At 36.0% G+C, this 12,128-nt stretch overlaps 2 protein-coding genes and 1 long non-coding RNA gene across 7 annotated transcripts in view; 2 read left to right on the top strand and 1 right to left on the bottom strand.

The window, feature by feature from the left end:
- Nucleotides 1-3,882, top strand: part of r3hdm4 (R3H domain containing 4) — a 9,559-nt gene extending 5,677 nt beyond the window's left edge. For both annotated transcript variants that reach the window (XM_046048650.1, XM_046048651.1), the window contains 2 exons: nt 964-1,019; nt 1,509-3,882. In XM_046048650.1, the coding sequence (XP_045904606.1) occupies nt 964-1,019; nt 1,509-1,612 (160 nt within the window). In that variant the 3' untranslated portion in view covers nt 1,613-3,882. The remainder of the gene's footprint in view (nt 1-963; nt 1,020-1,508) is intronic.
- A 1,597-nt stretch (nt 3,883-5,479) lies between these two features.
- Nucleotides 5,480-10,386, bottom strand: LOC123971229. The gene is made up of 3 exons (XR_006825147.1): nt 10,170-10,386; nt 7,410-7,503; nt 5,480-5,809 (listed from the first exon to the last, which is right to left on the bottom strand). It is a non-coding gene; the product is annotated as an uncharacterized LOC123971229 (long non-coding RNA).
- The window catches only part of arid3a (AT rich interactive domain 3A (BRIGHT-like)), a 49,650-nt gene continuing 47,174 nt past the window's right edge, over nt 9,653-12,128 (top strand). For 3 of the 4 annotated variants that reach the window (XM_046049938.1, XM_046049939.1, XM_046049937.1), the window contains exon 1: nt 9,653-9,950. The gene's annotated coding sequence lies outside the window, so the exon portion shown is untranslated. The remainder of the gene's footprint in view (nt 9,951-12,128) is intronic. The other variant, XM_046049940.1, reaches the window with a different exon arrangement.

Raw genomic sequence — 12,128 nt, 5'->3', positions numbered from 1 at the left:
TTTAGCTTCATTACACTGGCTCCCAGTATGTTTTAGAATTGACTTTAAAATTCTATTGATCACTTTTAAAGCTCTTCATGGCCTCTCGCCTTGTTATATTTCTGACCTTTTAGTCCCATACGCACCAGCACGTACCTTGAGATCCTCGGGCAGAGGTCTGTTGTCTGTTCCAGAGTCTCGACTGAAAACTAAAGGGGACAGAGCGTTTGCTGTCAGGGCCCCGAGGCTCTGGAACAGCCTGCCCGAGGAAATCAGGTCGGCTGAGTCAGTGAACTCTTTTAAGTCCCTTCTTAAAACATACTTTTATAGGAGAGCTTTTCCCGATCTTATTTGACTTTATTTTATCCCTTTTATTTTATTGTATTTTACTAATTTTATATTAAATTTTCATGCTCTTATCTTTTTTTTGTATTATTCTTTACACTTGTTAAAGCACTTTGTAACTTGTTTTTGAAAAGTGCTCTACAAATAAGGATTATTATTATTATTATTATTATTATTATTAAAAAGTTTACATACATATAATTAATTACATTTAATTGAAGATCTGAAAAGTCATGTTTTTAGAAGTTTTAAAAAGAAAGAAAATATATTGTTTACAGACGGTAGATCTTCTTTTTTTGTTGAGTGTCCCTAAATATCTGTTTCAGTCTGAACGGTAACATTATGGCTGATATCAAAGTTCACACGCTCACTGTCAGATTGAAAGCCCTGGCTGATGGATTCTAATTATGTTTCCTCACCTGGATAAACTCAGTTTATATTAGATTACTGCAGCTGTAGGACATACAAAAACAGGATGTGGGGGAAAAAAGGCAAATAATCAGCATTAAAAACACACTTAGACTAACTTAATTCATCTGTGCTAGGAAACTAGTTCTCTCCAGAAATGACAGATCAAGTTGATTGTTTCTGTAAGTGGTTAGATGAGACTGAGTCATTTCTCTCTTGTTTGTGAATCAGCTTTGAGAGACTGCTGCTTCACGCCGTATGCCAGTATATGGACCTCGTCTCTGCAAGTGAGTGGAATAATATTAGACATGGACTAATATATCAGATTGGTCGGCACTTTCCCACCTTAAATATTGTGGAAAATGTTGTCTGAACTTTGGACAACCATTTCTTAAAGCCTTTACATCACTTAAAGGCTGTAATATTTCCCTGCCATTGAATATCTGTGGTGAACTGTTTATGGCCTATCTATCTATCTATCTATCTATCTATCTATCTATCTATCTATCTATCTATCTATCTATCTATCTATCTATCTATCTATCTATCTATCTATCTATCTATCTATCTATCTATCTATCTATCTATCTATCTATCTATCTATCTATCTATCTATCTATCCCGCCGTATTAAAGGCTTTGAACAAGATCTTTTGTAAAACAATATTGAGACTGTTTACTTCCTATTTTCACAGCCTGGTTGGACTTACAAAGCCAGTTCAATGTTTTTCAGTCACATGAGAGTGATCAAAATCTGCTTGTTTGTTGGACCTTAAGGCACCGACAACCAAGGGTCACGTCAGACTGAGGTGGTCAACAAACAAGAACAGTTTCTGCCTCCTAGACGTCTGCTGTCAGCCCACCTGGAGCAGATGAGCTGAGATTGGGACCACTGTTTCCTCCACATGGCCTTGCTGCAGGCAGGAGCTCAGAGAGATGTAGATAAGCTGCCCATGTTCTGTCTTGTGTGAAGTTCTCCAAGCTCAGAAAACAAAACTGAAAAATGCTTCCCTTTTCTCGGGTTGGCCGCTGGTTTCTGTAGTAAGTTTTCCATTAGTTTTATCCATAAACAAATCAAGTCTTTGTGTGTTAACAGGGGTATACATGCTAAATGTTAGCATGCTGCTGTTAGCATTCAGCTCACAGCTAAGCCAAAGTACATGAGGTTGACACACACCTGAGGGTAACAAAGTACAACTTGCCTTGCAGAGAATAACCCTTTTCATTTAGGGGACATGACCTCTCTTGCACCATCCTCTGGCCACAATTGACACTTTCTGCCCCACTGGTACAGATTGTTGTATATAAAAAGAAGTACAGCATCATGGAGCTTTTTCCCACTCATCGTTGGGATTAAAATGAATTCCATTCCTCAAGTTTTGGAAAGAGCATGTGGTAATATCAGGGTCTGAGTTATGATGTGGAATTCACAATAACAAATTCACTATACAAGCACATTAACCATACCTGTTTTTTTTTTTTTACGGACAAAAGTTGTGATAAGAACGATAGCATTATGCCAAAGTTGATGTTTGAGCTGTAAATCCTTAAAACAGCGGGTTAATGAACCATTGATCTATAATGTCCCTTTTCATAGTGCAAATGCTAGAATTTCACGAATTATACAGCTATAACAAATAATTCATAACAATAAATATTTACAATATTAACCTTTAAATAATGGAAGATTTACTATGAACTCTGTATTGCTAATGATGAATGACAGTTTGTAAAAAGGTGCTAAGACTTAGGAAATGCTGTAGTACATCAGGAAATGCACCACTGCCTGAAGGTTTAGCCTGTAGGATTTGTGTAAGTAGTAAGAAGCATGAAAAGTAATAGTCTCTACATTATATGCACAAACACAAGCAGATGTCTTTCGTTCGAGGGTGTGAAATAACAGCTTCTGATATGCATGGGACGTAAAGTAATTCATTGGTAATTATCTCTGTATCTATCTGTATTATGTATGAGAAGAACTCCCTCTTTAGGCACAATTTCATCAGGATCTATTTTTGTTTTCTGTGTATCTTTCTCTGCTGTCTTTGTCTAGCCTTGTCACCTTGTCTACACCGGCCGTGTTTCAGCTGCATTTTTTTCATCATCTGAGGAACATGCTTGTATTTTAACCAATCAAGCTGTCACTTTTTTTAACGAAGAGTAACTACTGCATAACAACTGCGACTTGATTTTAAGTTCAAGTCTGTTTGTTTCTACTTACAACCTAAAGTGCATGATTGTATGGCAGCACTTAGCTGATCCAGTGGAGATACTTAACACCACTTCAGCTGCTGATGTGTTGCCTTCACTGCACGCTGGTGTAGACAAAGTGTAAATGTTACTTCAGTCATGGTCAATAATCAAAGACAAGATAATTGTAAAACTGCTAGTAACCCTGTACTTTTAGATTTATTAATGGATTTCTTGCAGCACACAGTGCTGACTCAGTTTACACTTAGCACACAGCTCGTTTAAAGCCTTTTTTTACACTAGCAAAATGGTTTAAAGATACAATGTATGTACATGTGTTACATTGCTAACATTTTAGGTGTTTTGATGGTAAAAACCTGCTGAGTTTCATCTCAATATTAACATTTACAACCCCAGAAAAGCACTTCTGCCTTATGAATACAAGTTTTTTTCTGTACATATATTTTCTACGTGTGTACGTGACTTGATTTTGGAAACATTATATTTAAAAAATATATATATATCACATCAATTTCTTTTCATACTATCATTGGCGGTGTAATGAAACTTGACTTGGTGGTGCATTTTGTCAACAACCAAAGTTGTGCATTTGTGGAAATCCAATTTCTCAGGCTTAAACTTCTCACTTTGAATGTCATGTAGGGATATCACATGGTGTCATTTTTTGTGTACTGTATATGTTCTTCAAGATGAACTTGTTTTCATCACGTTCACCCCAGCACCTTGGGGTGCTGCCAACTTTTTAAAGATGTGTAGGAGTAGTTTTACTGTTATTCATGAACTCAGATCGTTGACATGTGCCAACATTGGATTGAAAAAGCCTATAATAGTGTGAATAGCTTTATACACTAGACTCAAACATCTTTGTGTATATAATATGTGTGTGTTACAGTACCTATTTATAATTATCACTGCAACTATTAAAAAAAAAAAATGAAAATATGTTTTCTTTCTTTTCTTAATTCATTGTGTGCTTTGTACTTAAAAATGCTAAAAGCCATGCTTGATTTAACTTCATATACATGTATTTGTATAAAATAAGCTGCGGCTGGTCTGTCATCATATGTAAGTAAAAGTACCAATACCCCACACCAACAATACTGTATTACTAGTCCAAAGTACAGAAGTGTTAGCAACAAAATGTGCTAGTTATACAGACTAAACACTATCAGAGTGATAAATTGTTATTTCGTATTACTGGATTATCATGATTGAGTTGAGTTAATGTACTTTCATTCTATGTCATCTACATCTGATATTACTGAGGCTGCTGTGTGACTATTTTCTTTGCTCATAGTATTGAATTCAGTAAGGTGCATTGGGTTTCACATGGATGTTAGGCACTTCACTATACAGTATCTGAAATCTTCAAATTTACTTACAAAGGAGCGCATGCAAATTTAGAAACATTAGATTTGTTAGGCTCCGTCTTTACTTTACCAACTGGGAAACAGTGTCAATGTCAGAATCCATGTGGAAAACGTGTTGACTGAACGGATCTTTAAAGAGTGTGGGTCGAGTCAACTGCAGTAAACCAACTAAACTGACTAAATCTGCCTGTGTTATTTATTAGAGGCTGTTGTGAGCCTATAGTTCCTGTCATTTTCACTAAAAACCTGACAGATGTCAATTGCTTAGTGTTAATGAGCTCTCCTATTTGACACCTTCACAATTCTGTTAAAATGCATATTGTAAAAGTTATTTTGAGGCAAATCCATTATAAATCTCGTCAGCAAATAATCTCTTCGAATCAGTCTCCTTTTTTAAAATAGTCCTGGTTATTCTGAAAAAGAAAATGTGCATTAGATGAAGTTTATGAGGGAAGTTGAGAGGCTGAAAACAGTTTTTGTGCTACTTACATTTCAACTGCTTATCATTTTAAACCCATTATAACTGGGTTCTTTATTTTTAGAAAGCTTGTTGAGTGAATATTATTATTTGATCCTCTCAAACTATTTAAAATAGACATATTGTAAATTTTCTAATATATTACATCAGACTTACAGCATGTAGATTTTCCTGTGGCTCCTTTCCACTAGATGGCATACCAGTACAAAGAAACAGGCCGTTAGTGAGCACAAGGTTATTATTTATGATCATTTAGGCACTTTGCACACATTGCTTATAGTTTTAAAACTTGGAACAATATGCTAATTTCGTGTGAATGAGGACTTCTGATGCAAATGTTTGGATGAACGACAATTAGAAGCATTTGTAAAGAAGTCTGGGTACCTGCACTTTGATAGCAAATGTATGTACATACTGTACATACAGTACATACAGACAGTATGTACAGTATGTAGTGCTGGTATTTAATTGTATATGAGTATTTTATTTTCTTTATTTTTAATTATGGTTTTAGAGGAATTTGGATCCATATTGAAACATAAACTGAAACATTCAAATGGCTGCATTTACATGTATTTATTTTTAATTAAATTTAGTTATTCATTATTATATTTTAGGAACACAAATGAATGAAAGACATTTATCAGTTTCTCACGAGGCCATGTGGAAGAGATGAGAAGACCATTAGGAAAGGCTGAATACCTTTAATATACAGCTCAAACTATTATATTTGCATGTCGAACACTTAGTCACACCAACTCAAACACAAAGTATTTCCATGAACAGGAATACTCAAAATGCAATGTTGGGGGAGTTTTCTGTTTATGTGATGTACAGTGAGAATATCAAAGTCAGAGAATATGCCATTGTTCATATTAGCATTCATAAAGTAAATAAATAAATTCAAATTATCCTCAGCATCAAGCTCAGCAAGATTTTCGTCTGCAGCAGTGGTGAAGGCCAACAGGAGGGTCTCCCTCCCTCTTTTCCCAGACACTTCGGAAGGGCACACACTGCTCCTGTCAGGGGCGTAACACTAGTTTGAAAAGCTGGGGGAAGACAATAAAGTGGATGGTCTGGGGTCCTACTCCAGAAAAATCTAAAGGATTTGAATACCATTTTTCTGTATTTCTACATGATTTTGTCATATCACAGCTACTTTAAAGCAACACATTATGATTAAGATGACTACCTCATAACTCTACTGAACCTCACTTGGTATGGCATCTAATTAGGGTTAAGCTATACTTTGAAGAGTATGACTAGAAGATATATAGCACATTATTTAGCACGATTAACAATAATCAATAATTATCCATTTGCAACTTGAATCACAACATAAAAGACATGTAAGAAGTCACACACTGTCAATTGTTTTATCTAGTGGTGGGAATTACGCTCTTTAAAATGTGCCAGATATTATGACTCACTTCCTTTCTGAGAGCCGTTCAAAAGAATTAAAAGATATCTCGCTTACAGGGGAGTCAATAGTTTAAAAAGTGTGTTGAACCTCCTGGCTGTATTACATACAGTTTATCTGATTTTAAGGTCCACAATATTATTGCACAGGTTCCCACAATTATTGATCTGCATTCCTCTGTACACCCAGTGATTGTGCACATGGGGGTAAATGAATAAATTATGTCATGTTAGGACAATCTGCTAATCTCCACTATGAGCTGGAGTCTTTAGCTACAGCTTTGGAAAGAAGTTTATTCTGTCCGTGGCCCATTCCAACACTGGGAAAGGGCTCCAAACATTTTATTCAACTTACACACATGGTTTCCTAATTTCTTAATGGCTACCGGCTATGGATATATCAACTTGGACTCTAGTTAGAGAATAGCAAACTCTTTTTCTTCCTTGCTCTTGTCAAGGTTTTAAAATGACTTGCTGCTCGCTGTTGATTTTGAGTACTGATCTATTTTAATCCTACCTGATCATAGCTTGGCTTTTCGTAGTTGACCACACAGTTTCAATCAGCCGTTTGGAGGAATGAGCTGGCATTATGAACTTAGCGCTAGAATGGTTCCTACCTCACTGATAGAAGCTTCTCAATATTAGTTGTTAAAACTGTTTCTTCCGTTGCCCCTCTATCCTGTGGCGTCCCTCAAGGGTAAATTCTGGGCCCCTTACTGTTCTTACAGTATACATTCTTATTTACATGCTTCCCTTGGGTCATATTTTCCGCAACCATAACATTAATTTTCACAGCTATGCAGACAACACTCAGCTTTATGTTCCCTTTAGACACAATGATTTAGATAACTTAAGTGGGTCAAGTGCTGAGTGTTACATAACTTCCTTAAACCAAATGATTCCAAGTTTAAAATCCTCTTGATTGCCCCCTCCAGTATCATCCCTGTTAGCCAAATATTGGTGGCCTAACTTCAAGCACTCTCCCCTTAAGTTGGGCATGATTATTGATTCAAATTTATCCTTTAGAAGCCAAATTACAAAAGTTGTTCAACACTGCTTTCTCTAGCTACAGACTATATCAAAAATTAAATTAAGTCATATCTATCTCAATAGGGCATTGAAAAGATTATTCATGTTTTTATTTCATCACACGTAGATCATTAGAATGCCCTTTGTCCTGGTCAGAAAGCCATCTCTTACCTCCAACATGTTCAGAATGCAGCTGCTAGGCTTTATAATCAAGACAAGATCACATTACTCCCATCCTTGCCTCTTTCTTCTCTTTTCTTCTTGCCTGTAGGTTTCAGAATTTATTTTAAGATTTTATTGCTGACTTTAAAAGCTCTGTCAGTTGCTAAATCCCGAATTAGCGTCTTCTTTGAAATCCTATCTCAAAACCTAAGCCTTCTTAACATTCTATTTATTTTGTTTTATTTTTAAATTCTATTCCACCAGTTTTTGATTCCTCTGTTGCTATATAAATGCACTGTGTAACCCTGTTGTCTATTAGTGTTTTAACTATATACCGTGTATGTAAAAGCACTGTTTGAAAGGTGCTATAAATATAAATTTAATGTTATTATTATTTCCTGTGTTGAACACACCCTGGCAAAGACTAGCTTAAGCTGAAACACATCAGTCAGCGTTTGATTATTTTGATATCAAGTGTGAAAGTACAGTTCACGCTGTTCAGTCTGGTGTACCGTTTGATTTTAATTTTATTTCTCACAGCGTCAGCGCCATGAATTCACTTCTCTCCTGGATCCCGTTACATCTGATGAGGCAGATGGAGGATCATTTATCTGTTTCAGATATCTCAAGCTCTTTATTTTAGCAAACAGCTGCAACCAGTCACCACTCACAGACCTTTTTATTCAAGTGTAAATTCACATTTAGAAATACAGGACATGGCCAGTGACTTTGTGTGATGAGGACAGAAAAAGACTGCAGTTTATTTTACTGTGGCTGGATGGCTTATTTTCAGTCACAGTTGTCTTATTGAAAATGTTCAGTTTTTACCACATGGTTTGGTTTATGTGAATGGTCATTTGTTCACATTGTGGTTTATAATTCTTCCTCTCTAAAATGTATAATTAGTCCTTGTGTTTCAACGTGTGGCACATAAATACAGGTTTACCTTGATTAAACTTGAAAAGGGCTCATAAAAATGTAGTTTTGAATTGTGTTGAATTACAGACTTTGAACATGTAATATTCCTAAATATAATGTATTGATAAATTTGATAAAACAGAAACAGAATGTGGTATTGAGTTTTTTTGACATTCCGTGTTATTTAAGGTCAAATCTTAAACTTCCATCAAAGCTTTCATTCAGTCTTTCATTCAGTTTGCACAGCTTCACAAGTGTTCTGAAAGTAAACTCTTAGTTAAAGTGAGTCATCATATTTTCAAAATGAATGTTGTGAAGCTTTATAAAAATTAAAATGACACAGTATCTATTATTTAATTGAAAATACAATTAGTAAAGTATAAAGACTATAAGTCAGTAAAATCACTTTTAAGGTTGTTTTTATACTGTTACAATAAAAAAGCATTATTAATTCTGCCATCCAGAATTTCTGCTGAACAGGGGCTCTCCACCAAGGGACTGTCACCAAAAATCAACACCGAAAGTAAATGTGAACACAACACACAATATACCTATGGACTAAGTCACATACAAATACTGTAATTCAAATTTTTTTAAATTGCAGACTTCTTCTAAGCTTATTTTATTTTGCATGATTTTTACATGGCCAGAAATGTGAAAGTATTTCTTAAGAAAAAACACAACAAAACATAGTAGAGAAAACAAATAAAGATAATTTGTGAGGATGCAACTAATTACTAATTTCATCAATCAATTTGCAGATGCTTTTCTTGATTATTTTATTAATCCCTTGGTCTGTAATATGTCAGAAAATAGTGAACAATTCTAATCAAATTGCTTGCTTTGCAGCAAAGCTGGAACTACAGAAAGTTTGGCATTTTTGCTTGAAAAAATTACTTAACATATTTGATTTTTTAAAATAATATATATCAGCTCTAATAATTCAAGGAACAAGTACATTTCTTTCTTATCTTGTGATCACCCAGATTCATTTTGTGACACACTTGTTGGGTTGGGAACTATATTTTATTCAGTTTCAGAGGCTGTCTGCACAAAAAATTTGCTGTTTAAAGTCAAGTTAAGGGTTAATCTGTGAAGTACTTTAGGGAGATAAAAATGTAAAGTCTGTTTGAGTTTGTGCATCATCTTTAGACAGCACTGTCTCACTCTGCAACTTTTTACCCTAGTCCCAGCCCACTTTATAATTCACACCCTTGCATTTACCGACATGCCCTGCTCTGGGGGTTGGGGGGCTGGCCCCTGCTGATTCAGAGGTTAGGAATTTGCATCTGATTACTGTTTGTCAACCAATGATCTGACTGTGCAGACCGGAGAGTATCTCCACGTCTCTCTCTCTCTCTCTTTCTGGCTGATCGTTGCGGGCTCTGAAATCGACACTCAAAACTCTTAAAATACAATTACACGCAAAAGCCGAATGCGTGGATATCATGCAGTCACATGAAAGCTCTTTAATTTTAGCTGATAAACATACGACCCACCTCTCCTCTTCCTCTTTTGGGTGTTTTTTCCTCTGTGTGTAATCGAAGGGGGGAGACTGCGTTCAGAGACGGGGAAAACAGGAATGTTTCTTCCGGTTCCAAAGATAGTAAAAACGGAACGGAAGCAGATGTGGTAAGTTTAATTTATCTTTATTTTTCATTTGTCTGTCTATGCTATCTTATCAATCATTTTCGTTTATAAAATGTGGCGTCGTTCTTCTGCTGCCTCACTCGTCACTTACAGGGCGCAGGGTTTATTTTTTTAAAGGTGACTATCAAATCGACCGATCAATAACGTTAATCAATAATAGTTTAACGTTATTGCTAAGGTAACGTTAGCGGATTGACTCACCTGCAATATTCCATCCAACGAACGTAATTTAACGTACTCTGCGTGTGATGGCACTATTTCTTGTAGTGAAATCAAACTGAGGAGCCGGTGTTTGATTTTTGTTAGTCGGTAACACCGAGTTTTAACCGAACATAGAGAGTAAAAAATAGAAATAAAGGTGTTAAATGCCAGCAGTGGTTGTATTTACTGCCCACTAGCTCCATACTTCAACAGTGTAAACTTAACGACTAACGTTAACGTTCGGTTTTCGACCGGTACCTTGCTTTGAGAATACTGTCACAATTGTAAAACCACAACTTGGCTATCGTTAGCTAACGTTACTTCAGTCAATATTACAAGCTGATTATTTACAGTAGCCTATTATCCCGTGATGTTACTTTAGCTAGAGGCCAATATCGGATAAACCAACTGCTCGTGTGTTTGCTTTGAAAGATTTGTGTGCTAAATTGTTAATTAAAGTGCTTTTCTAACGATTTTTGTCCTGGTGGCAGAACGTCCTATAATGTTACAATTTTGACCCACCATCTTTGAGTTAACGTCCTTTACATCGACATTAAACTTCCAGTTTCGTTACAGTACATGGTAGTGGCTTAAGTTGGATATAAAGTCAGTAACTTACATGTGACAGCATCAACAACTGGGCTTAACAGAAAGTTTGGTCTGACAAAATGTCATGTTATGGGTCAAAGCAGAGACAGTAAGATGATTTAGAGCAAAAGATGGCTTTATGAATGAATTTTTGCTACTCACATGAACAATGTAAAGTGGTAATGATAATCTAATATTGATGTAATAATGGTTTGGCTGGGCTGGAGTTGTCCAGACAAGTCATTATGCAATAGTTCAATAGGTAAACAAGCATCAATACTCTACATGTATTTAAAGTCATAAAAATAACTCTCAAGGATCAACAACAGGCGCAGATCTATCTCTTTTTAACATCCAACTGATATGACTTTGCAAAAGTCTTTGGGCTGTGTCAGTTTCTCACACGTGAACTCCCTTTAAGTTGGTGGTATTTCTGTGGAAGTGCAAAACATAAGTGGTGGAGGTAGATAAAAGTTAGTGGCTGAGATCAAGTCAAGTCCAACATGTCATGGACGTGATCACAATGAGCTGCCTTCACTAGGCTACTACAGCAGGATTGTGAGAAAATCCACTCCATTATAGGCAGTGTATTCCTCCATATGTCGTCAGCGGACATGAAAAGAGGGCAGGAAACTTTTCATTCCAAGTGGATTCAAAAAGAGCTCCAGAGTCTTACTGTGAGAGTCGGGCTGGTTGTGCCAAGCTGAAAAACCTCACAGCCACAACCAAAACTGACTTGGTTTGTGGTTGGTGTTAGAGTTTCTCACCAAGTAATGAGGACGGGTGAGTACAGGCACTGGAAGCTGGTTTGGTTAAAGCCTTTTATAGCACTTTGTCTTTTTTTAGATATTTAATGCCCTTAAAGATATATTCTGAAAACAAAGTCTGGTTTCAGTGGAGATTGTCATTGCCCTGATCTGATCTTAATGTGCTTTCAGAAGCTTATCCACCATGTAAACATGTAAACTTGAATGAAGTATACTAAAATTTGTGTTAAAATGATCAGATTTAAAGATGCAACCTCAGCAGATTTGTTGCAACAATACAAAATATTTCCCGACATGTTTCATTCTACTGTGCAACTGAGATGACAGGAACACTGTTATGAAATGTCCACGACATTGTGAAAGTTTATTTTAACATAAGTACTTTGACATATTTTTGGTTTTAGTGAGACATCACGAATTTAATGAGGAAATGATATTTTGAAACCTGAAAACCTTCACCAGAAATCTGAAAGACAGGAACAAGATCAAGAGGGAGGCCGGGAGAGTCATTTTCTTTTGGAAGTTTACTTTTTATGGTGAAAGAACTTAAAAAGAGGATTGGTCAAATACTGGTTAGGTTTTCCTAAGCTGGTTACTCATGTTA

Source organism: Micropterus dolomieu, linkage group LG05 (assembly GCF_021292245.1).
Source record: "Micropterus dolomieu isolate WLL.071019.BEF.003 ecotype Adirondacks linkage group LG05, ASM2129224v1, whole genome shotgun sequence".
Lineage (NCBI taxonomy): Eukaryota > Metazoa > Chordata > Actinopteri > Centrarchiformes > Centrarchidae > Micropterus > Micropterus dolomieu.
This window is presented reverse-complemented; position numbering and strand designations above follow the sequence as displayed.